At 43.5% G+C, this 27430-nt stretch overlaps 1 protein-coding gene across 1 annotated transcript in view; it reads right to left on the bottom strand.

The window, feature by feature from the left end:
* CHRDL2 (chordin like 2) overlaps window positions 1–27430 on the bottom strand; it is a 632837-nt gene that overhangs the window by 130913 nt on the left and 474494 nt on the right. Inside the window, exons 9-10 of the mRNA XM_078656250.1 lie at window positions 24346–24528; window positions 10516–10608 (exon numbers count right to left, since the gene is read on the bottom strand). Coding sequence (XP_078512376.1) covers window positions 10516–10608; window positions 24346–24528 — 276 coding nt within the window. The remainder of the gene's footprint in view (window positions 1–10515; window positions 10609–24345; window positions 24529–27430) is intronic.

Here is a 27430-nt window from a genome sequence, read left to right as displayed (position 1 = left end):
GCAAAGGAAAGGCCCCTTTGGCTAGCCGGTTTTCGAAGAGGAGTGCCCATCATGCCTAGAGAACTCCACCAGGGCTCTCTGAGACTTCAGTAGAACAAGAGTAGCTGCTGAAGCAGCTCTGCTGAAGGCACTAAAGGTTTGTCGAGCAGGTGCTATTTTTAAAGTGTCCACTTAGCAAATTATTTTTTATTTTTTTAACAAAAATTATGGCCCTGGGAAAGGTTTTTTCCCCACTGGGTGGAGGTATATTTTCTTGTTTGGAATAGCAAAGATTTCCCTGGCATTCACAAAGAGAAAAAATGTACGCTGCGATGTCCACCCTAAATGGGATGGACACTCATATGTACATTGACTGATGGCTATTTGGTGGATGGGTCATTGGTCAAAAGTTTCCACTAGTAGGGCGAGTTGAACCTCTGTCGTCAGGAATCTGGCACTTCCTCCAACTCTCAACAGAGCAGATGAACCACACATTTAGATGACTGGGCATCTGCCATTTTTTGTGGGATCCCCTCAAATGCCAAACTTTAAATTAGGCCCACAGTCTCCCAAGTTGAGTGCAGAGGAGATGAGTTGTTTTCCTATTGGATAAGACTAGGCTTTGACAGATCAAGTAAAGGTTGCTTATCAGAGGAGATAGTTCTCCCAACAAGTTGTAGTCCAGATTAAATCCACTGTCCCATGAGGGGGATAGGGACAATGAGCTAGACATTGATGGTGGGTGTCCGCAGGGTATGGGCCAGAGGAGATGCAAAGTAAATCATGACTGCAGAAGTGTTCATTAAATTGGCACCATTTGCTATTTTACCTAGCATTGGTTTACTGGTCTCTGAGAAGGAAGAGAGCAAGTACATCATATACACAAGATAATACAGACTGCCAAAACAAGGTAAAACACTTATACTAAAAGGTGAATAGATCTGATTGATGATTCTGACATAGTCGCTGTCGAATAGGACCATGATAGTGTGATGAAGCGATACCCTCAGTAATCAATAACGTCTTTACTGATATTCTGTACAAGAGACTCTGAAGCAAGTCGATCATCTTTAGTAGTAGTATATAGTGTTAACACCCAGATTTTTTGACAACAGAATTGAGTGCACTACAGTGGATAACAAGGTATGAAAATGCGGGCTGACAAGTGTCGAGCTACAAACTTCAGCCCGTGTGCACAGCAGCAAAGGTCTGAGGTCTCTAGGTGACTGAGTACATGTAGAGCACTTTTCAAAATGAATTTGAATGTTAGTGCTTTTTCATCCATTAATAGGAAACACTGCAAAGAATCGGAAAAGGAAATTCAGGCTTTTGGTGGATTAACTAGGGCGTCATCAACCCACTCCCCGCCTCCTCACAAGGGCGAGGCTTACTGTGACACCTAAAATCAATGTCTTAATTAAAGTAATAAAAATCTTCTTCTTTAGAAAGGGAATTTACCCAGCACAAACCTTGGTTACTGCTTTACTCACAAAAAGTATTTTGAACTAGGCAACACACGGAACACCACTGTATACTATGATGCAGCACTGTTATTTACATCTTTAATTGGGATGGTGGGTGTAGTTTTAGTCTAAGGGCCTGATTTAGAAATTAATGGATGGGTACTCCACCACAAACGTGACGCACATCCAGTTTGCCTTATTACAAGAACATATATGGGATAAAGTGCCCCCTGTGGTACAGTATACGGATATTGCGAGTCACCGAGGAGTTCCATGACCATATGTCCCTTTATAACGGTATGGAACTCCAAGGTTATTACATAGTCACACTGTTGTAACTTTCCTCATTTCCCACTTCCCTCTTCCCCCCTCTCTTTCTCTGCCCTCTTGGTATGACCCGCGCTCCATCCTGGAGTGCGAGATAGAATGTTGGTGATTGATGAAGCCGCCAAGCCAGGAGCACCTGTTGTACTTATGACGATTAAACTTAAGTTGGAACCTACAATTTGTAGTGCTTTATTACTACATTTGTGGCGACGAGGAGCTGAGCCAGGGTCAGTTGGGTGTTTCCCCCTGGATAAAGTTGATGCTTGTGCGGAATATTGAATTTACAATAAGTACTCACCAGTTGATATTGAAGATCACAGGACAACAGACATACCGGTAACCCAGGCTGTATTCATCGAGGTGTTCCCTTGGATGGACGTGAAATCTTCGACTCGGAAAGAACAGGAAGTCGGGTGTGAAGCCTCGGTGAAAAGTGAGAGGGTGCCGCGTGGAGTAGGGGAACGTTCCTTCCTCAATTGAGGTCTGATCGACGTCTGTGGATCTGGTTACCAGTGCTCTCGGGGAGCATTCCGCGGTGGAGGAAATAGCAGTGCGTGAACCAGCGGAAAGAATAGCCGGGATAGCCGTTTGTGAAGTGACGGTGAAAGAGTGGTCCAGTAGCGGGACACGGTTTTCCACAACGGTGAAAGTAGACGCTGAGGTGGAGCAGGTGAGGAGGCTCGTCTGCAGTTGGTGTAGCTGGACTGTTGGGGCAGCGCGGTGCAGGAATAGTTTTCCTTCGAGGTCAGAGGGGTCGAAGACGGATTCTGACCGCAGCAGTGCTCTCTAACTAAGCCGTCCTCGTGACTAAAGAGGGGCAGGCTTCACCCAGACTGGTTACTGATCGGGAGCCAATGCTGAGCGGAGAATCCTTTCTTTTTTTTTTAAGTAAGAGTACTGGTCAGCGGTATAAATCGCCCCTGGAGAAATTTAGGTACGGCATCGTGAGGTGTTTGTCTTTCACGGAGGGAGAGGCAGTGCACAATTGGGAGAGAAAGGAACAGTGTTCTTGCTTCAAGGAACCGCAAGGTCGTCTACAGGAAGTTCCTGTTCTGCAAGCGGGAAATAGACAGAGGACTCTGCAGCCTAGAGGTGATGGTGCAAAGAATCAAGACTGGTCAGCACCTGTGGGAGTCGTACCAGTCTAGGAGGTGAGCCGTGGAAGCTGTGTTAGCAGGAAGGGTGCGGAGCAGGAAAATAGTCGCATTTTTCTTTCTTTTAAGTAAATTTAACCGAGGCGGAGTGTGCGGCGCTCGAGACAAGGGTGAGTCACAGCAGTGGAAACACTGGGAGGAGCGTACAGCGGAACCTAGTGTGAAGTGATAATTGAAATGAAATGGTGACAGCGCGTGATAGGTGTGAGTACATACCAGAGGAACAGGGGTGTAGCGAACCTTAGTTCCCGTGAGAGAAAACTAACGGAGGCAGCACATTGAGCCATTTGAAATATCTGAGAGGATCAGGGAAGGTGTGCAACCCATGTGGCCCCGTGGTAAATGTAACTGAAAACGCTAATTGAAGCAGTGTGAGGAGATCCAAGAGGAACAGAGGGGGCAGTGAACCCTAATTCTCGCGAGTGAAAACTAACTGAGGCAGCACATGGAGCCATGTGAAATATCTGAGAGGATCAGGGAAGGTGTGTAACCCCTGTGGCCCCGCGTCATTCTGCCGTTTGAAATGTCTGGAAGAATCAGGAAAGGATTTTAACCCAGGTTGCCACGCAGAAAACGGAACGGAGGCAGCGAGTTGAAGCTGCGTGAGGAGTCTCAGGAGGAACAGAGTGTGGGGCTAACCTCTGGTTCCGAGCTAGAAACCGAACTGAGGCACGCTTTGAAACTGTGTGAGGTTATCTCGGAGGGGCAGGGAGTGCAGTGAACCGCAGTATAAGTGTTCGGAAAAGACGTTGAGGAAGCACGTCGTGGGAGAGCTTTGTAATTTCAGATGTTCTTTCACTAAGGGAACGGTGATCATTAGCATACAGGCGTGTGGGCAGACACCTTTAGTGCATTTAAGGATAAGGAGAAAACCTCACCGACAGTTTATTAACCCCACGGCTTGAGGGAACCAATTTCTGGTACTTGGAGCCACCGAGTGGCCATCTTGTTGGTGAGAAAACACCATAGTGCCACTCACTAGAAGGACAAGAAAAGAAAAACCAATATAAATGGGTGATTACCATCTATCGTCACCCTTCGGTCTTTAGTGGCCCACTTACCTGACATCTCATTTCAGTAATTCCAGTCAGGTCTTTGGCGTGACATTCATATTGTTCTAACGCAAGTGCTGTATATCCATAAGGGCCCTAGGGGGAGATGTGGCAAACAGATTAGCAAGGCTCCGTAGTGATCAGTTAGTGCACTGTTGTGCTGTATTATTGGTGGGGTGGCATCTTCCGGTATTGCAGCACATCAAACATGGAGTGGGGCCGAATGTACAATCTCCCTCCGCCTAAGCCGTTCATGGAGGAGGTTAATAAAAACATTGCAGAGTGGAGGGAGTGGAAAGTGTATTTTGAAAACTATTTGTTAGTCCTGGAGGAAGAGGTAGCATCTCTGTCACCGGAAGCAAAAGCGGAAATTCTACTCCACAGCTTAGGTAAGGGTGGAAGGAAAATGTATCACAATATGGAGAAGGTTTTCATGACAGGTACTGACAGAAACATATATGAAAATATTCTGAACGTGTGGGATGAATATTATATACAAGCCACAAGTGGAAAGGCACTTAGGGATGAAAAGCTCAGAGAAAGAATGGATGGCAAAGAGGATGTCAGAACCAGCAAGATATCTCAGAGATGCACGGTTAAAATAGATGAAGTTGAGACAGAAATGATTACTGACTCTGGTTCGAGATATAGCATGGTAAGCAAAAGAGATTGGGACAGAAAATTTGCAAAAAAACATAGTAATGAGCTAAAAGAGGCCAACACCGTCCTGAAAACATATGCAGGGGAGGATATACAGATTATTGGTCACAAAGTCATGGATGTAGTTTATAAAGAAAGCAATACGAGGAGTACTATATACATAACAAGAGGTGTTATCAACATGCTAGGGTGGAGAGATCAACAGAAGTTGAGGATATCATGGGAGAAAGAAATAAAATGACACAGGAATGAGTTGGCATGGTATCAAAGCAGACAAGATACTAGAGGTGAAACTGTTAATGTCTGCAGGCAACCACCTGAGAGAAATGCAGCATTGGAAAGAGCTGCAAAGGAAAAAGAGTGGGGAAGAGAAGCTATTAGGGATGAACACTACCAAAAGAAAAACACATATCAAAGCCAGGTGGAGGAAAGAGAAATACGTAAGAAACCAGAGAGAATGGACAGTAGGAAACAAAAAGTGAAGAAGGATGGAAAATTGGGAAGGGTGGTGGTGAGTGTAAATACCACAACCAAAGAACGAGGATGGCAGATGAATGAAATTGACCAGTCCGTTGGCAATGAGTTGCGGCACAGGATGATGCCGGATGGGTTCCGACCCGAGTGGTCAGAGGAGCATATGGACAATTGCGATCTAGAAAAAGTTAGAGGTGCAAGTTTCATCGAGCCTAAAGGAGGGAACAAAAATGTATACATACAAGGGATCGAGTATGGAATGATGGAGAGGGAGAGTGATATAAAGCCGAGAGACCTAAAAGGATCCCCACTAAAAGTTATGGAAGGGAAGAGGGGTCCAGTCTATGATCTTTGGAAGAAGCCGAAGTGCAATGGCTCAGAAGACACGTATGATTTCTTGTATGGCAAGCCTAAGAGGGAACAGGAGGACACACTTAAGCCTGATGAGACTCATGCAAATGATCGGTGGCTGTCTAAAACAAAATGTGACAAAGATTGCAATACTGGTCAAGGCCAAGAAAATGGGAGCAGAAGAAGGCCCAGGCCCGGCATGGATAAGGACATGGAAACGGAAGCTTGTTTCATCAGTGGTAGCCTTAGGGGTGTGTCCTGGCCCAAGCTACTGCCTAGAGAAAAGGACTGTACAGCCATTCTAAATCTTCCGGTAAGGGATGGTAATTCCAGCAGTAGGAATTTGGAATCCCAGGGAGAAATAGACGGTGTAGCAAGCTCGGACATGGGAGAGCTAAGTGTGAAATGGCGGTGATTCTTCGTTTTCACCAATATGGGGATGCCCATAGTGTTACATAGTGCGTACATTGATTAGCTTTACCCATACCTTAATGGTGCACTCCCTGTTGGCTCCAGACATTTCCAGTTGTCTAACGTTTGACAAAGTAACCTTATAGCCTCCCCCTTCCTTTTCTGAATTTTAAATGCACCAGACTGTTACAGTTTATTAACATGGGAAATGTAACCTGATAACTTTACTTATCTCTTCATGAATTTTAAAAGAGTCTTATCTTATCTCTGTAGATGTATATGAGAATAGAGCCACTCACTCTATCGATACAGAACATGCCTTGGGACTATATACGCATTTTCTCCCCTGCCCCGCCTGTTTGGGCATTTCACAAATCTGTCCAGAGCTATTGTACCACAGTTAGTGTGCTGTTAGGACTGTTCTTATGCTTAAAACATCTAGGGGTCCCTGGCTTCCGACCCCAGTATTCGGTGCTGTATACTTCCCTCTCATCTTTCATTTTCCCCTTTTCTTTTCCCCCACCCACCTTCAGCTGTCCTGCATCCATTGCGTGGAACTATCCCTCTCTCCCTTCCCTACTTTTCCTTAAGGAGGGAGGTGTGTTGTAACTTTCCTCATTTCCCACTTCCCTCTTCCCCCCTCTCTTTCTCTGCCCTCTTGGTATGACCCGCGCTCCATCCTGGAGTGCGAGATAGAATGTTGGTGATTGATGAAGCCGCCAAGCCAGGAGCACCTGTTGTACTTATGACGATTAAACTTAAGTTGGAACCTACAATTTGTAGTGCTTTATTACTACACACACCATCACTTTTCCCACAAACCACTTAAGTCTTTCATGGTTATCTCTTTTATATGAAAGAGAGAACATGTTTGCAAACATGAAGAATAAAAATAGAATCTGTAGTTCAAAATTTAAAAAAAACAAAAAGCTGTAAGATATTTGTTGCAAAACGACATGAGAATCAGTTTAATCAGTTTAATACACGTGATTTTTTTTTAAAAAGGAGCAAGCGTTCGGAATGTGTACAAACATGCAGAAAGTTTCTACTTTTTCTATAATTACGTAAGGAGTGTACAAAAATAAACACGCTGCCATTTACATCTCTGTTCTGCTTATCAATGTACAGATAGAAAAACTGAAGAAAACAAAGCTCAGCTTTGTTTTCCTTCTTTAAAAACTGATTTAATAATGCTCCATGACCTGCTTTTTTCCTCAGCTGCTGGCATTGTGACGTCAGAACTCATGCAATACGTTTTTACAGTTGAGTGGCCATGTCATTTCTTTATAATAGGTAACTGGGTAAATCAGAATCGGCCAATTAGAAATTAGAGTTAGAGATGGGTTTTTAATACACGGATTGTAGAATCCCACATATTACTAGGATATTATGCGCTTGAAATAAGGCGGATAAAGTTTCCATCAGGTTCCAAGAGTTTGAAAAATGTATATATGCTCGACTCACACAATATTTTGTGTGCTTCCGTATTTGTAAGGTGCAAACGATTTGATATTCTAAGGGGTCATTTTAAATCCTGATTCTTTTAACTGAATTTTCTTCTTGGGAAAAATCTGCATGTATGGTGGATTTTTGCTACAAAAACGATAGCATTAAAGTGAGACTGGAGAAGTGACAGAGGTTAAAGATCTTGTAAAATGATTTGAAAATTAACAAACTTGGAATTCGTTACAAATATTTTGCATGGCCACACCCTCTGTATAAGCGCATGTACATTCACTCCTGCAGAACAATAGTATTCGGGTTCAGAGAGCACAGAAGTAAATCATCTTCAATACAGCACATCTCCACAAAATATACCACTGCTGATCACCTGCTTTGCGGAGTATGTTCTGTGTTTGGGACAATGTAGGAGAGGGGACTTTCGCATCTCTGCTGACCAGTGCTGCAACTGTCCCAGAAAAAGTTAAAAATACCTGCTAAGTGCCACTGAAGTCTAGATAAAATATAGAATTTAGAAGATAACCCTGCTGCGATGCACTTAGAAAGGGGGCGGCTTCTCTGTAAATATGCCCTCTCTACAGAGGCGTGTCTCTTTTCTTCAGGAGAAAGTACAACAGCCTTTTGAGAACTTCAGTTGTAGTTTTCCTGCTCATAACAAGTGCCACCACTGTTGACTCATTAGTTCTGCAGCCCTGCTAATGAGCGGCAGCACTTTCCTATTAAGTGTGTAGTAAACCTGCTGATAGGTCTGCCATGCGACAATGTTGGTTCTAATAGCATTGAGAACACCTGCACAAGTAAAGCACTAACTGAGCCTCAGTGCACCCCACCCCTTCCTCACCTGAAAACAGACAGACCAGAAGGCTGTACAAATGTTCACAAAGAGCAGTGACTTCACCTCCAGGAAGGTTCTAATTAAACCCCTTTGGCGCAGAGGTGTTTGTACTCTCTATCTGTGTACCATATTTTACGAATGACCCAACTAAACATGCGTTTGATGACCCTACGATTGTATACTGCGTGCTGATTTGTCTTCGTAGTGATGCTTGCGTATGATGAATGTACGTACATAAAGCTCAATTTTCTCTGTATGCATGTCTGCCTGTAGTAGTCATGTGTGTTTGCATGTTCAACTATAAGCATACTGTCTGCATGTTCACATGTGCATGTGGCTGATGTGTGGACTTCTGCCAGGAATCATGCTGCTTGTGTAGGTCTATCTGCCCATCATATTTTCTGTCCGGGTATGTGTTCATCCAATAGTTGATAGCCAACCCTACTACCTTTGTCAAAGCTTGTTTAATCTCATTCACTCTTTTTAAGTCTTGCTTACAGACAACTTGATCTATTGCGAACAATATAATACATAGAAGGGCTTTGGGTTATCACTTGCTCACGAATGGATGTCTTTCTTGTGAATCTCGGTTATCTGAACTTGATGCAATGGCTTTCCTCCCTATTCTCGTTTTTGTCTCGTCTTTGGAGCATAGATTCCATATCAACTTTTTGATTTGATGAGTTGTATCCTTTCACAGATGTCACGATGGAACTATTTTTTCATTTTTCTTTCCAACCCCACTTGAGTACATAGTTTACTTCATCGCTGTGCCATATGCTCATTCAACTTCACACCCTGTCTCAGTACTTTTGCTAGAGGCTTCCCAACGATCAACTACCCACCCCTCACTGCTTATCTGTGACTCTTTCTTGTAACAGGCTTTTATTTATTTACTTGTTTTAAAAAAATGTAACTTGTTTTGTTGGCTTTGGTGCTACTGGGCAGATCGTTTTTACCTACGTTCATCATCACAAGCATAGTTGTTTTTTATTCAAATGTATTGTTCGAAAGTGGTCATTGGCCCTAAGAAAACAGCAAACTAAAGTTTAAAAAAATTGCCAAACTCGCCGCTCATGCATTACAAGATATGCAAACCCATTAAATGATGACTGTGTAGACGTACACATGCCTCTGATGCATTGGTGGCCACCTTGCAATGCTTTTTGTTTATAAGGAAAATCATTCCAAGATGGCTGTGTGACACACTGGTCGCCATCTTGGAATGGCATTTCTAATTAATATAAAACATTCCTAGATGGACTCCCATAAAGGTACATGCATTATGATGGACTAATGGCCATTTTGGAATTGTCTTTTATTTTGTTTTTGCCATTGCCCATGAAAACAAACACTGGCAACATCCGTAGCTCAGAAATCGACATTCAAAGATGGTATTGTTTGGTTCTGTTGGTGCTTGCTTTACCCTAACACTGTTCTTCAAAATGTACATGCTTATTTGATAATGTTTGTGAATTTTTATGTAACATTTTTAAAAATATATAACAAATATTTGTCTCAGTGCTCCACTACTGTATCAAAGCACCCTGACAGCGAAATCTGTACAGATCCAATTATCGTGCATCCATACTACAGTCAGCAATGACATAAAATAAACAAATGCTTCCTTTATAGAAATGTGTTTTTAAAATTGGAATATGGATCACTTTGGTATCCGAAAGAGACAAAATGTTCCCGGTGACAGTGACGTTTGCCAGGCATTTAGACGTCAAAGCCCAGTGCCCGGCGCCCGCTATACCACTTCATCACGTTGTCTCACATAGCTGCCTTATTTAGGAAGAAATGATTATACGGTTACCATAATACAGCGAGTCCTGATAAATAAATAAACTGGTTAGACAATAATATTATAGTACTTGTAACCGACAAAATGTATAATACTTTTAAAACGTATAACCGACTGTTGTAATTAAAGGAGCCTCCTGCTGCTCAGCCTGCATCCACCAACTGCCACTCCACACAACTCCAGACCCCCAGGTATCCCATGACATCACACACATCCAACATTCCAAACATCATCAAGTACACAAGCACTCACTCTGGCTGACCAGTAGGGAAGAGACAAGTAAGTTATAACACAGACAAAACACAGTGAATTTAAAATGGCAATATGTTAGAAAACTAAAAAAACTAAGATTATGGATTTTTTTTTGTTTCGAAAATCTAAAGACGGTAGAACCATGTGGTGAATATTGAACTGCTGTTACCTCGTGGATTTTAGTGAAGAAAGTAATCCACCCTTAAGATCAATATGTAATACAGGAGGCATTGAAGTACCTTCGACAGCCCCGCATGTGTCTAATTTGTAAAGTTTGATATTTGTGTACCTTCACTTGTTCTTGTGACGAGTCGGAAGTTGTGTGCTTCTTGTTTAAAGTCCTGTTTCCCGACCTTCTTGATCTGAACCAAATGAAATATTCCTGTAAAGTGAAAGATGTGTGGTCAGTCAGGGGCCCTGTACACTACCACTGTGGCAAATACAACGCAGCTGCAATGTTGTGCCCTGATAAACAATGCTTACATATTATATTGCATACTTCCAGCAAAGTATGATACATATATATAAATATTTATTCAATCAGCCATTATGTACTCACTTACTTTGTCACAGTGGGTACCTGATGAGGTCAGTCCTCAACAAAGAGACAAAATAAAATAAAATAAATAATTTCTTTCCCTTAAAAAGATTTTGTTATGTTTCTTTTAAGTGTTATTTAACTCCACGTCATCCTTCTGCCTACAAGACCTGCAGACTTTCACAGCTGACTATTTTTTATTTCTCCTTTGGAGACAGGTATGGTGTACCACATATGAAAAGGTTAAATGAAGTGTTGTGATCCTGCTGTATGGAAATCTATCTCTTTTGCATGTACCCCAATTTTTTGATCTGAACGCCTGGCTTGGAACCAACATTCGTATTTCATACCCTAGAATTCTAGAAAAAAAAGTTGATTTGAACAATCAGGTAATACAAGTAACCATCTTGAATTAGCCAAATCGTCATCTTACCACACAAATATATATTGATTCATTGTGTGTCTTACATGGGCCATCTAGAGAATGATGTCCCAGGGAGAACTCTTTAAACAAGTTAACGTTCTAGAAATGGCTATTGATGGTGATTACCAGTGATCCAGGTCAGGGTGAAGAGAACCATTTTAAAGTTTACACTGCACAGCCCCTTTAAAGGGTAAATAGGATGTGCTTTATCGCTTCACTGGATGGCCCATTTGAAGGACCATGCAGTGAGGAGGAAAAAAACAGTTCTAGTTACACAATACTGCATCACTAACAATCACCAACGTATCCCCAAATCGGTTCGCAGACCGCAACATTTAAATTCACCTTTTTTATTGGGTGCAAAATGCAGTGTCCGAATTTAGAGATGAACTCTGATTGCCCTTGCTCTTGGGCTGCTCTCATCCTCAGAATGGTAAATAAGTTAATAATGCAGAGTTGAGTAGTTAAGTGATTTTTGTAAACTAAGGGCCTGATTTACAAGCCCATTGAGCCACCGGTGCGTCACTTTTTTGGACACACCCAGGGCCGGCCTGGCTACCGGGCATTTTGACATTCTACAGAGCTGGGGGCTGATTTCGTTGATGGGGACCTGCGTGTGCAAAACGAAATTCGTTTTGCATTGTTGATTTAGAAGCACATGCAGGTCTCGATCTACGAAATAGCCCCCACTGCAGTGATATCAGCCCCCAGCTCTGCAGAATGCCAAAATACCCGGTAGCCAGTCCAGTCCTGGACACACCGGCGGCACAGTGTGCCTGCCTCATATTTACAAGACCAAGTAAAGTCACCCTGCGTGACTTTTCATGGCCTTGTAAATATGAGCCCCTTTCACACATTACTCTGCGTGAAAGGGGCGTTCCATTGGTGTTGCTGTGGGTGTTCCCATGCAACATCCATGAACCCTGATGCATTCACAGATTTGCAAAGTTTTGTAAAGCTGTGAATGTGTCAAAATCCTACTTCCCCGTGGGAGGCGTAAGGAAGCGCAACGAGGGGAAATACTTTTATTTCTCCTTGTTTTTTCCTCTTTCTAAGCATGCTGTATTCTGCAGCTCACGCAGAAGGAAGAATATGCCATCACTGATTGTTTTTGTGCAGGGAAGGATACTCACAACTCGGGCACCTTTGCAACATGACGCAAGGGTGCCTGCGCTGGTGCATGGCAACCAATTGTGCACCAGCGCAGGGGAAAGCACACGGATAAAGCATTCCAGTACATTTAAAATGATGCAGCTCAGCGCAGCAAAATGGCTCGCGGCACCACACCATTTTTTGTAAATGGTGGCACTAAATACTTACTGATCATAGTAGAGCTCTATAACTTTGTTTAACAAAAGTTAGTGATTTTCAATAAAGGCTTGAAATGTGTGACCTGTGTGTGGTGCCTAACATTTTATTGCGTTTACCACCTTACCTGTCAATACATACTGCCTCATGTTTTGAAAATTTCGGTTTTTCTACTGCTTTGGAAACTGAAAATATTTCTACATTTGATCTTGTGAAATAGAATACTTTCCCCTCACTTTTCTTATAACACTCAAATGATGGTTCCTTCTATAGTTTGCTAAAGATTTTGGAACAGGAGATGCACTTTTCGAAAAACATCTAATTGTCATGAACCAAGGAAGAAAAATACTTGCAATTACAAGTGGTACTAATGGGATTGACTAAAACAAGTTCCTAGCATGGGAAGGACAAGGGTCGGGAAAGCAGGAATCTTCACATTGTTAACAACTGCAGGAAGGACAGACCGGAAGAAGAGCTGAAACTATAGTGAGTTTTGCAGGGTGTGATCTGTGCCGGTGGTTGCAGGTGGGGGGCTCTGGCATTCAATTTAGGGACCATGTCCTATTTTCATCATCAGACTCTGACATAGATTAAGAGAGAGAAAGTCAGAAAAGGGAGAAAGATGGAACAACGATAGAACAACAATGTCAAAGGGAGAAAACTGTGAGATAGAGTGTGGGGTAGCAAAGAAAGAGGCAAGAGGTGGAATCAAGACTATACACAACTCTTGCATTCGGCACATACTTTTTTTTGCACATTAATGTGATTAAGCACTGGAGTTTTGGCAACATTTGGCAAAATATATGTGAGTGGAAAACGAAATATATTTATGGGGCAATACTGCTGCAGAGATGCTCATTGGTACCAAGTCATCAAATGTTTCACCTGTATTGACTGATGCAGCCACCTTTCCGGTCTTAGGCGGAAAAAAGACTTATATAACATTAAAAAAAATTGCATTAACTAAATTGAGTTTTTAGTAGCTCATGTGCAATAAAATCTATTTTGTAGATAGTATCGTGTTCACTGTATGCTTTTTTGTTTCTTTCCCGTAAAACTTCTCAATCTGAGTCTAAATGGGCGGAAAGCCCACGTCTCGCCATGTGCCTTAAATGGTGTTTTTATTCTTCAAGGCACTGGTGCTTTAACCTTTCGACTCGCTGCCTTCATAGGGTGAGATTACCCCGCACGCACTGAGCAGTTTGATCGTATGAAGCCGGCAGATGGTAGTAATTCTGCAGGGGTATCCGAAGTTGCACTAACATTAGCTCGGTTTGAGCTAACATAAAGGGAAAAAAATGTGAAATATTGAAATGATTGTGGAGGGTGATCGTGCCCACCTGAGATAACAAGGTTCAAAGAGCAGTGAGAACACAACAACGATTTGAGCTGAAAAGTCACACATTTGGATTTCCATGTTTAAAATAAAAGACTTGTCTTGTAACTGTAGCATATTTTGTAAGGGAAACAAACAAGGTAAGAGGAGTCATTGTCACATCAGCAAAATATACACAAAGAACCAAACCAGCCTCCAGTGAAGATAGGGTTATGTGTTTCTGCCTTTTATATTTCGGGAGTTGAGAAAAAGACTGTCCATGAGTTAGGTACCAGCAACATCTTTTATTTATTATTAACATGCATTTACCCCATAAAAAAACGAACCCTCAGGGGTTTGGGGTGTCGGGGGGGGGGGGAGGGGGCGGAATGGAGCACCTTTGTGTTGCTTCATTGTTTTCTGTTTTGTAGTATCACCTTTTACTTAAAACCAATAAAGTCTGTAAAAAAAAGAAGTAAAAAAAGAAGATGCAGTCGCTATGCAGGGATAGGGTATGGTCTTTTCATTTCAAAACAAGTCTAGTCGACTTTCCGTGCCTTTTGGGATGTTATCGGGGCAATTCCCACCAAGTGGCCTGCTAGGGACATGGAAAGTATGGTGCCAGTATGCATTCTAGGGTCGTTGGCGCCTTTTTCAGGAATTTCACAATACGAAACTCCCTTGTGTGTAGTGGGCTTTCTCGACACCTGGTAAAAGTCAGTGTTTTATTTTAGCCCATGGGGAGTCGGCACCTATGCCAGGGAGCACTCTACCCATTTCTGAAATCTGTGGTGTTCAGTGGCCTTACAGGAGTGATCAGGGATTACCCCTGCGCTGTCCCTACCCATAAAAAGTCTGAGGTAAAATTGGGCTTGTGGGGCGGGTGGCATCAGGTGAGCTGTGGTGAGTCACACTCTCATTTTTAGTCCCCTATGACTTGTGGGTTTCCAGCCATGTTTCTCCTTAGGAAATGAGGACCTGTGGAGCATGGTCCGCTCACCCGGTGCTGCATAACCATGTCTCCACGGGGAGCAGTGGCATCTTCTGAATTCCTTTTTTAAGTACTCAGAGTGTCAAGGTGGACTGGCATCATACATGTGACGATGGATCCCCAGGGTGGCAAGGAATGTGCTCCCGCGGCCTCCACAGTCCGTGCCACAGGGGAATCCCCTGGTATGCACACCTGGGGGTTTGTTGCCACTTCCCTGGTACCAGGGCATCTCCTCCTGAAATTGTAGATCAGCCTATGTGTTTACCACATTAGATTAGTGACGTTTGTTTTTTTATTGATTTAATTTCATTCTTTAGATTTGTCTGATCTATCAAACAGATTTTATGCTCTTTGTCTCTACTGTGAAAGCCTTTAGCGTTTTTGGTAAATGGCACCACCCGCTAATCCATGTACCTTTTTTCCTTTAGTTAGGGGTGAAGTTAGACATCTTCTTCGGAGTATGTCCCAAATTAAATTTGCACTGCATTTTGCATGGAAACCAATTTGTGAGCGTTCTGGTGTGCAATTATTTACTGCCATCTTGGGTTGGTCAGTGGTCACAATTCGCGATATGAAGGCCTCTCGTCTGCTATTTAAGCACTCTCTAACTGAGGTCAGGCCACTGGGACACTTAATTTATTTTTATTTTATTTATTTGTGGGTTTTTTATAGCGCTATGAATAAACTCCCGAAGGAGTATCTCCGCGCTTGTGGTGCTTAGAATAGGAAGCTTAGAAACGTCACACATGAGATGTATTTTATGACCAGAGACCTAATAAAGCCGACGAATGAGTTTTTAACATAGGCCAAACAGGAAAGTTTTCAGACATTTCCTAAATTCAAGATGATTCCTACATGATTTTAGAGAGGGCGGGAGGGAATTCCAAAAACTAGGACCTATCACAGATAGAGCCCTGCCTCCTTGCCTAGTTTTTGTGATTCTAGGAATGTTTAACAAAAACTGTTCACTGGACCTGAGGGAACGAATAGGAGCATATGGAACAAATTTTGTAGCCAAATACTCTGGTCCCAAATCGTTAAGGCCTTTATGGATAATACAGCCGATTTTAAATTTCACTCGTTGCCGTATAGGCAACCAGTGAAGTTTCTGCAGTAAAGGTCTAGAAGGAGACCTAGGAGGTGCATTAAGCACCAACCTTGCAGCTGTATTCTGCACCACCTGTAGGCGGTTCAGAACCTCTTCGTTAGCTCCTGCCAGGAGTCCATTGCAGTAATCCAGACGGCTGATAATCAGAGCCTGAACCAGGGTTCTCCTGTAAGAGTCAGGGAGGAAAGGAAAAATCCTCCGAAGGAGACCTATTACGTGAAAACATGTTCCCACAGTAATGGAGACATGATGTATCATAGTCAACTCTGGTTCCAATCTGACTCCTAGATTCTTTATCACTGCTTTGGGCTCAGGAACTGGGCCTAGATCGAGCGGCCACCAGTCAGGGGACCATTGGACTTTTGCATCACCAAAAAGCATAACCTCCGTTTTTCCAACGTTACATTGGAGGAAATTGGAGGACATCCACCTTGCAACTGCCTTCATTCCCTCAGAGAAAGAAAGTATTATCTCCGGTGTAAGATGTTTAAAAGGGAAGAGCAGCTGCGTATCATCAGCATATGACACTGGATGGAAACCGTAAGCTCTGGTTACATCTGCCAAGGGGGCCACATAGGAGTTAAATAGGGTCGGGCTCAGGCATGACCCCTGTGGAACCCCCTTGGTGATGTTAACCTCCTCCGACCTAAAATCACCCATGGTGACAGTTTGGGTCCGGTTGGAGAGAAAGCTTCTGATCCATTCCAGTGCCATACCACCGATTCCACTCTCAGACAGGCGTTCGATAAGAATGTTATGAGAGATAGTATCGAACGCTGCCGATAAATCTAGTAGTACCAGGATCACAGAGTAACCTTTGTCCTGGTACAACCGAAGATCGTCTGTTATCGACAGCAAGGCCGTTTCGGTGCTAAATTTCGGCCTAAAACCTGACTGGGATGGATCGAGGCAGCCAGATTGTTCGAGGTAGGTGGATAGATGTTTATTGGAATGCTTTTCGGTGATTTTCCCCAGAAATGGTAAGAGGGAGATAGGTCTAAGATTAGACAAATCGGTCCACGGAATTGAGGAATTCTTCCTGATCGGTCTGACAAGAGCTTTTTTCCAGCATTGTGGGACTACTCCAGATGTTAGCGAGAGGTTTACAAGCCTCTGAACATCTGGGGCCAATATGCTCCCTAGTGGACCCATAAGTCTGGCTGGGAGCCGGTCTGCCGGGCTTCCGCTTTTAATATCCATGATTAAATTTTGGACCTCACTCAGTGAGATTTCTGGAAAATCATTAAAGGAGTGAGACTTTGTGGCTTTAGTGGATGACATAAGCACCAAAGCAGATTGATCTTGACTATTATTAACAGTATTTGTGGTCTCAATTCTCCTATAGATGGCATCAATTTTGTCGGCGAAAAAGCTCGAAATGCTATCACAAAGATGTTGTGAAGCCATGTCTGCACTTTCGCAAGCAACGGGCTTCAGGAAAGTATTGACAATCTGGTACAAGGTCTTTGAATCATTACCAGCTGCCTCTAACTGAGCGGTGATATAGTGCTTGCGAGCAGAGCGTATGGCCTTGTGATAGGTATTAAGAGCCGTCTTATATTTGGCTTTATCTCCTTCCAGATGTGAGGTTCTCCATACCTTCTCAAATTTCCTAACTGTACGTTTTAAGCTACGCAAATCCTCCGAGTACCAGACTTCATGTTTTTTGGTCAGATTAGTTTTAAAAGTCTTTATCGGGGCAAGTTGTTCTACCACATCACCAATCGCTAAATCCCACTTTAGAAGAGCGCTATTAATATCTTCTGTACATACAACAGAGGGAGAACGATATTTTTGCTCAAAAGTGAAATTAGTGATTTTGTGCCACTGCCTTCGCTTAGATGGAATATGGGCATGTACAGTGGGTCGCGGGGTATTTATTGGCATGAAGAACTCAAGCATAAAATGATCTGTCCAAGGGTATTGTTTGGGTAATTTACATTCAATGCCGGGAAAGTTGGCTATAATCATGTCCAACGTATGGCCAGCTTGATGTGTGGGTCCGTTGTTGTATTGTTTTAGTCCCAGAAGAGAAATATCAGTCATAAAAGATTGTACCTCCTTATTATTTCCTTCCTCACTGTAAATATTAAAATCCCCAAGTAGTAAAAAATCTTTATCTGTGCTTGTATGTGGTGCAATCGCTTCCACTAACAGTTTGGGCATGTTTTTCAAGGGACCAGGTGGGCGGTAAACCAAGGCTCCTTTCCTACTACCTTTAGTAGATGAATCAATCCTAAATATCAACATCTCAAAGTCAGGAATACAACATTGATCTAATACGGAGACAGAAAAGTCATCTCTAAAAACAATTGCTATCCCACCACCAGTTTTTTTAGGTCTGTCCTGTTTAACAATCTTATAACCTATTGGTATACCAAGAGTAATAGCGGGGGTGGTATGAGGTTTAAGCCATGTTTCAATTAAGAAACACATATCTGGCTTATAAGTAGAAATAAGATCCCAAACCTCGGTAGAGTGCTTAACTAAAGATCTTACATTACATAGTAAATTACTACCCCCATAAGTCTGGGTAGTCGGAATGGTATCAGAGCATAGTTGACGAGAGACACTATGCGTTAGAAATTGTGTACGACAAGATCTACACGAAAAAGGCCCCTCAGGGCAATAATGGGATAATGGGGAACAATTAGTTGAAAACAACTTAGGGCGTAAGTGGCGTAAGGTGTGAGAGAGATATACCCGCCTGGTACCTATAGTATCACCAGTCGGGAGTGCCATAGCCCTTAGCCACGTCCTGTCGCGGACGGGCGCAGACGGGCTTCTCTCTGGCGCGTCTCAGGCGCTTCGCTGCGCGCGACCGCTGCGCGCTTGCTGTGACGAGGGGGCTAAATACCTCCCAATGTGCAGCAGACTAGAGCGCTAACCGCTCTGTGCTCGCGGAAGTGACCTGGCTCTGCCTGACCCGCCCTCCGCTCAAACGGCACTGGTTGCCGCGTCGGACCGGGGCGGGCAGGACAAGAGATCGAGCACAGGTTAGGTAAGATAGTAAATACCAATTTAAGTTGTAGCGTATAGCGCTGCTAGCACTCAGCAATCACTATAGCTATTTAATAACACGACGCTATTTAAAATCACAAATCAATGTTACAGTTGTAAAATCACTTTTAAAAATTTCTCATGTGCAGCGTGAGTCTGTCACTCTTAAACCAAGCGCCAGCGGGTCGGGGAGACTCTGCCACCGTCCTCCCTACCGCAAATGCCGCCTGCTCCTCGCTGCCTAAATACCTCCCAATGTGCAGCAGACTAGAGCGCTAACCGCTCTGTGCTCGCGGAAGTGACCTGGCTCTGCCTGACCCGCCCTCCGCTCAAACGGCACTGGTTGCCGCGTCGGACCGGGGCGGGCAGGACAAGAGATCGAGCACAGGTTAGGTAAGATAGTAAATACCAATTTAAGTTGTAGCGTATAGCGCTGCTAGCACTCAGCAATCACTATAGCTATTTAATAACACGACGCTATTTAAAATCACAAATCAATGTTACAGTTGTAAAATCACTTTTAAAAATTTCTCATGTGCAGCGTGAGTCTGTCACTCTTAAACCAAGCGCCAGCGGGTCGGGGAGACTCTGCCACCGTCCTCCCTACCGCAAATGCCGCCTGCTCCTCGCTGCCTAAATACCTCCCAATGTGCAGCAGACTAGAGCGCTAACCGCTCTGTGCTCGCGGAAGTGACCTGGCTCTGCCTGACCCGCCCTCCGCTCAAACGGCACTGGTTGCCGCGTCGGACCGGGGCGGGCAGGACAAGAGATCGAGCACAGGTTAGGTAAGATAGTAAATACCAATTTAAGTTGTAGCGTATAGCGCTGCTAGCACTCAGCGATCACTATAGCTATTTAATAACACGACGCTATTTAAAATCACAAATCAATGTTACAGTTGTAAAATCACTTTTAAAAATTTCTCATGTGCAGCGTGAGTCTGTCACTCTTAAACCAAGCGCCAGCGGGTCGGGGAGACTCTGCCACCGTCCTCCCTACCGCCAAAGGAAAGCCTGCCTGTACTCATCGACACCTGGACGCCACCAACCACCAGCCACCAGCTATGCTTCTCAGACATGCAAAAAATGTGAAATCAAACGTAGAACTTACACCCCAAACCTTGTTTCCCACCTCTATAACAATTTCTCCAGCCACCATTATAACCGTCAGGGCCAATAACCTCACCACTCAATTCCCTTGCAGAGAGTGTCCTCTAATGTCTACTTAAAACTCAGTTCAAACCCACACAGTTATGTCATGTTATGTAATCTGTGTTCAGCAATTAATAAAGATGTCACGGTAATTTGCTGACCTTATCAATCTGCATCGACTTGACCTACTGTTTTTAATAGAAACCTGTCTCACCGAGGATAGTGATCCTTTCTTGGATGAGTTGGTTGTCCAAAGTTTAAAATCTTGAGAAAGCACAGGTTGAACACAATCAGGGGTGGGGTATAGCATGTGACTTATTGAAGATCAGATCCCATCCTCCGCAAATTAACTCTTGTCTACCTCCTCCTTCAAAAAAGAAGTGAAAAGACTAACGATTTTGTTTTATTGACAGTATAGCTTCCTACTTTTCTTGTATGGTGTATGACAACTACATTGATAATCTTCTATAGATGTCAAACTTACTATTTTCCGTTCATATATGCGACGAGTTTCTGTTTTCCCTACTATATCCTGCCTTCCTCTCATATAAAGCGCCCTGATGCCCTCTAGGGTCATGTTCGCACTATACAAAACTTTATAAATTAATAAAATAAATAAATAAACTCTGAACTAGAAACCTTTCCTATTAGCATTTCGTTGAAATCAACTACATTGAGTTTCATATTAATTTCTAGGCCACCTCACCTCCCTGGGTCCACTCTCCCATCCCTATACTTAGAACAGTCAACTACTGAGCAGCAACATCGGGTGATCTTTGGGGATTTAAACCCATTGTTAGATTCCTCCTTAAACAGTCCCAACAAATTTCAGCAATGACACGCCCACTCTAAATCTCCATTTACTAAACCAGGAACCTACTCACATTGCAGCCCAATGCTGGATGTCAACGATGAACTTGGCCGATCTAATTACGGTTCACAAAACCACCGCTCCAATCTGGTATGAAAGCTTTGCAATCACATCTCGCATAAAATTCTGGAAAACAGTCAGCAGCTGCAAACTCACTGTGACAACCAGCAGGCCCAACATGAACCTCTTCATCCCAGACCAAGGTTTCACAGAATTAATAAATCTACAGGCCCAATAAGGCAGATTCCAATCCGTACCAATTCAGTGCACATGATGAGATAGGGCTGGGTGGGGAGTCACCCTGCCCATATGCCCGCTGAGTGGGTCCATGGAAGTAGAAGAAATGTGTCCTTCAACTGAGTGAATCCACTTTGTATCTCATCATAGGGTCACCTGACCCCATTCCTCCTCAAATTGAGTCTCAATGGGACATCAAGTCCGACTAATTTACCCCTCTCAGCCCGTACTGCTTGATGGTGCATGTGGTATGGGTAAGTCACAGAGGCTGTTCAGTCATTGGTAGTGTGACTCTTGTGGGTAGTGTGGATGCCTTGCTGTACCAATATGATTCTGATTGCCGGTCTGGAAAAGGGAAGTGTGGCATGTCTAGGGAGTCCCCTCAACTAAGAAATGGAGGTGGCCACAGCAATGGTAGCGTGCTGTTTGTGATGCATCTGAGACAGGGATGAGTCCCTCCGCCTTAACTAATGAATGAGAGGCCGGGTTGGGCACTCCAGTGCACCCCCGACCCCATTACCAACATGCTTATCAATCCAGTCCCATGTGGGCTCAACTTTCAAAGTATGCGCGCTACTTCAGAATTTTTTGCTGGGAATTAAAGAGCAAATTTCATATTCGGATACCTCACTTTCCTTTTTACTCCCTTAAAGCTTGTCATACAATCCTTAACAGCACCTGCATAGTACAGGAAAATCATGGCCTTTCCTCCCTGCAGAGCAAAGTAATCCTCTAATATGACCTCTACAAGATCAATTCTCTTTTGCAGGAGTTTAATATCTTGGCAACAATAGATTGTGGGGGTGAACATGAGGGAGCAATTCATAGGGACCCTATTCATTCTCTTGACTACAAAATAAGCTGAGAGACCCTCAGGGGCCACTATTGTAGAAAGCTATGATTCAAGTTAACTGAATGGGGTTGCAGCCCTTCATGCTCTTGTGGATTTTGATAATCTGTATATTGCTCTGTACAGCCCACCCTTCAGCCTCCTTGCCTCTTTCCTCCAGGAACTAATCTCGCTTAGCCAGTTCCTCCTCTAGCTTCTGCAGGTCTGACGTCTGAGCATTCAAATCCTTTATTGCCAATGAAATCTAGTCAACCTTGTAGCTAGCTTGCTTTGATCCTCATGCAGCAGGCCAGCATCTTGGGCCACCACATTCATGTTCCCCTCTAAATACCTTTTGCTTTCACAATTGCCTGAAGGATTTTGTCCAGTTTGCAAACACAATAAGATGAGGGACGGAGTGCTAAAACTTTTCAGACCCTCACCTTTAGTCACTTTTAGATCTGGGTTAAATCCATCATGGTTATTTAGCTCAATTTGCCACCCTAGTTCAGACCCAGATCTATGCAAATCCGTCTTGACCCTGTTCCTCATGGGAACAGTCCAGCTCGAACTGCCAATCTAGGTCATCCCTGGACCGGAACAAGCATCCTGGGACTGTTTTCGGGGTAACACTCGCCATCAACCAGGCTAGCTTGAATCCAGTGAGAAAGTGAGCAAGGGACCCACTTAAGGGCATACCCTGCCAAATTATGGCGAATAATGCACACACTATAAGATGATGGACAGAGTGCTGGAACCTTTTAGACACACACCCCCAGTCAGTTTGGCTGTGTGAGCCCCTTTGTGTCCATTCAGCTAATAGGTTTCTCATCTGGGCTGCCATAATGCAGCGGTTCTGCCCTGGTAGGGACACACCCATGAGGACAGGACCCTCCTGTTACTATTTGCTTTGCCCCTCGGGTAGGATCCCACACTCCAACGGAACACAAATGGTTCCTGCCGTCCCTCAAAGAACTGAACGCCACCTCACTTAAACTGAGGCCGAGTTCTAGCCATCCTCAACCGAACACTATGTAGCCTGCTCAGCAAGTGACCGAAGGCATCACAAGGGGCATGAAGGGGAAGCCACTCCATGGCACGAGCAGCTGGTCCCTGCCTCTAGTTCCATAGAGGAGCTCTACGCAGGCCTGATTCACCGATTCGAATTAAAAAGGTACTCAAAGAATTGAAGCACTCAGGTTGCGACCAGCAACAAGATTCATGCAGTACTGCTACTTTGTGTTGAGGTTGCCAACCCAACAGGAGCAGTCAGCACTATGTGAGGGATGCAGACTGCAAAGCTCTCTCTATACAGGTATCAAAAGGTGCCCAATTATGTAATGCTGAGCCCAGTCTTCCAGAGGGACCAACAGGACAATGACTAGCACATTTGATGAAAATGCAGAAATGAAGGGCTCCTCTGCCTAGCACGTCTCTGCCCCAGCATTCATGGGCGGAATGTACACAAATTCACCCTTTCTTATAAATGTTCATGAGACAGGCCAGGTTACGCTCTTTGCGTAAATCCCTTCTCCTAATTCTGAGTTCTAAAGTCTATTGTTGCACTAAACAGAAGGTGGAACCTGGCACTATGTAAATAAACAGTTTATTAAAGTTATCATTATGTTTAGATTCTCCTATCAAATTCATTACATGTAGGCCATAGTACAGATACGATATAAAAGATTCAATGTGTGTTAAGGGTAACTTTAGTGGAGTTTGGAATAATTTTTAGAATACCGATAGATAAAAGATCATAGATTCGATTTGACTTCATGATTTCTGATAATACTTTAAATCGATTTCAGTTTTGGAAGGCATGGTCAATTTATGCTCAATGTTAGCACATTGTACCTTGATTCTTTCTCCTTATGCCCACGTGTGATTGCTATTATAGGTGTTGAGTTAAAGTTCTTAAATTCTTTATAAAACATAGTTATATAGATGGGCCACAAGAAAAGCACACGTTCACCTAATTATAAAAGCACCAGGAGAAAGAAAATACATTGTAATCGCCCAGACATTGCAGTACAAGCATTGCAAAAGCAGGAGAAAGGACTGAATGACAAACTACTGTTTATGCCATACCTAGCAGGCAATCAGCTGAGCAGAAGGATTACCATTAAGCATGCCAGGAAATAACTCTGGCAGGAGTCTACCTAAAGTAAACATCCAAGCCACCTCAGCTCCCCACGCCCCAGCAGCAGCTAGCTTACTGCAAAGAATTGATTCTTTTGGATGTTTACTTATTATGTTTGGCACATGAGTCCACTTCACGCTGTACTCATGAGCCACCGTTCACAGCTCGTAAACCGCAAGCCGCCAGGGCGCAGTAGAAGAGTCTCACCTTTCACCATCTTCCAGATGTAGATGTCCACCTCATCCGACGACTCCTTCTCGATGGCGATCTTGCGAAGGTTCTCCTTCTTGCTCTCGGACTGCGGGGACATGTACATGTAGACCAAGATCTTGCCCTGGCTCTTCACACACTTTGTGGTGTTGATTTCGTCGGTGGGCTGGACTTTTGGCTCTAGGTGAAGATTAAGAGTTAAGCTGTGGGAGTTGAACGAGCTATTGCCGCGTGCTGCCGGTCAGTGAGCGCGAGACTGATCTGCAGGATACAGCTTCAACATTAGTTCAATACATTAGTTCATACTTTGCAGGAGACCAGAGAGACACTCACAGTCTTAAGTTCTACAACAAGTCAGTACTAAGTGACCACCGCTTTCCACCATCTAAGGAGCTACATATTGCCACTAAAACAGACCAATTTTTTTTAACTATAATTGGAAGTAGCTCACAAAATATCACTTTTCTCTAGACAGCAAAAAACAGTACCGGCCAACCAGCCCGTGGCCGTTCCTAGTACATTTTATTCTATTACATTTCCTCAATGTTCTGTATATTTATGGACAATTAATTAAGCTGACCTATTTCAGGGGCTTCACACTCAGATGTCTACTCAGACTTTCAGTAGACATGTTGTCAAGATTCTATTTTAACAATTGTGGAACCCGTTTTTCTGGGTTCAAGTTTTTTGCTTTGCCGGATATTGAATAAATGTTATCCTAGCCAATGACTTTGATTCCCTTTCCTTCGGATTCCTTTTAGCCTAGAATTGGGAGTACTTAGAAAGTAGGTTGCATTGGGTCGGAGGGGAGCTGTACCAGTCTTCCATGAGAGACTGAATCAAAGATATATATATAAAAACAAAGATACTACTGACAAATGTAGATTTAGAATGATTTGAAAATAGAGATTTTGATATTGTTTACTATGCCTGTTTTTTAAAAGTGTTTTTTAACAACAACTTGTTTTTACACAGTGTTTGGGCCACCTCATTTTATAAAGCAGACCAGGAAGTCTCACATGCAAATCAGCTTAGATAGGATAGTTGCAGCGCTGATTCTAAAGAACGACTTTTCGATCATTAAATAAATACACAGTGGTCACCATAAATGCTGACAGCAATAACACCCTTCACTCAATAGCATCACAAGCTTCCTTTAATATTCTCACACTGCTCACAGACAAGTAGTCACACACCAGTAGTAGTAGTCTCACACCCTTTACAGGCTAGCCGTCACACTCTACCTTTAGTATTCTCAGACACCCGTACAGGCAACAAGTCACTCACTACCAGAAGTATTCCCATCCACTTCATTGACTAGCAGTCACACACTCTTGGAAGTTTTCTGATACCCCTCACAGATAGATAGGAATTCTCACACCCCTCACAGAATACCAGCAACAAAGCACCAGAACCATTTTACACCCTCACACTACCAACTGTGCTCTCACACCCATTGCAGTACCAGTTACACATCAAAAACACTGTCACAGCCCCCACACACTAGCAGTCTCATACTACAGACAGCACTCTCACACCACTCACAGAGCAGTGATTTCACCCCACTATCAGCACTTTCGCACCTGTTCAAACTAGCAGCAAACTGCATAGGTCTGGCTGATAACTGAAAGTGTCTCTTCATTGATTGCTGATTTTGTGTGTGACATTGTAAAAGAGCAGAGGGTTGAGTCAACAGGAGGGTGAACCGATAAATGAGTGCAAGCAAGAGTGACTGACTGCATGACCGACAAGTGACCGCATGGCTTACTATTCAAACCTCAAGGCCCTAGCAATTATAAGAAACGTCTACTGGCTTCACCAATGTTTGTCTTTAAAAGGGACAACTCTCCACGTACCCACTCTTTCTGACCTTCATTAATGTGTCTGGCATAGTGTTACCACATGAACCTCCTGTACCGCATAATTTTCGAACGTCACTGCTCTTAGTGCCTCTCAACTTGTTTGTGTACTTTGTCTTGTAATTCCTAATCTCAGCTTCAAAAAGCCTATTTTGATGCTTTCTGTGCCACGGCTCTTCTTACCGTGGCTCTCCTTACACATGCAGCAGGTGGCATCTTTCACCCATCATTCTGTCCCTGGGTACTTTCCCATGGCTAAGAAGCTAGTCATCATCCCTGCTTACCCAGTTGTCTTTTTTTCTTTTATCAATTACTTTCTCAACCTTGCTCCAAATCAAAAAGTGAGGAATAGTACCGTCCATGGGTGATCTGTGACCCAGGAGTTGGAATCCACAAGGTGACACTGCTGTTCAGCAAGAGGACAACACACTAATGGCACAGTGGGAGCCAGGTAAGGGTACCCTAGAAGGGCTGAGGTAGGCTTAATGCTTTATGAGGAAAGATCTAGAGCCCAAGTACCCTCCACATACTCAAAGGCAACTATGACTAGAGATAGTGGACAATGCAGCTGGACCAATACATGCACGTCAGAGTGACATTGGGAGATGTAGGAAGCATGTTTGGGTGGGAGATAGCCTGATTCCCCGAAAGGGATCGCTGTTTAATTCTTAATGCTCACTGCTGTATAAAAATGCTGTGTTCAAACGTTTTCACCGCTTGAACTTCTGCAACAAAGTGTATGCACTACCTGGGTTTTGTAAGTCACCTTACCCGTAGGAAGGCATCATTAAAAGTTAACAAACACACTGCATATGCCACACACTGATGGTTTCCAACTAGTAGGAGGCATCTACTGTTTAAAGGGAAAGTGGCCCTAACTTTGCATTTTATTTTAGGAGAGAGAACTTAAATGTACCTTGCGATGGGTATTGTCCCTTGATGGTATTGTGGAGTATGAAATATACCAGCAAACCCCACAGTGGGTTCTCTCTTCCCACATGTACAACTTTTGAAATCGAGGCATATTTGAAGTTAGCCAAAGTCAGACAATTTGAATCTCATCCTAGATAGTTTGATAGAATGTCTGTCAATCATCTCAAAACAGCTCAGTGGATCATACTGAAACCTAGCAAATGACTTAGCACGGCCTAGCTACTGGCAGCCATTTGAGAAGGCTTTAGCACATGTGTAGCACAGCTCAACTCTATGGATTCAAGTTAAGC

Source organism: Lissotriton helveticus, chromosome 8 (assembly GCF_964261635.1).
Source record: "Lissotriton helveticus chromosome 8, aLisHel1.1, whole genome shotgun sequence".
Taxonomy (NCBI): domain Eukaryota; kingdom Metazoa; phylum Chordata; class Amphibia; order Caudata; family Salamandridae; genus Lissotriton; species Lissotriton helveticus.
This window is presented reverse-complemented; position numbering and strand designations above follow the sequence as displayed.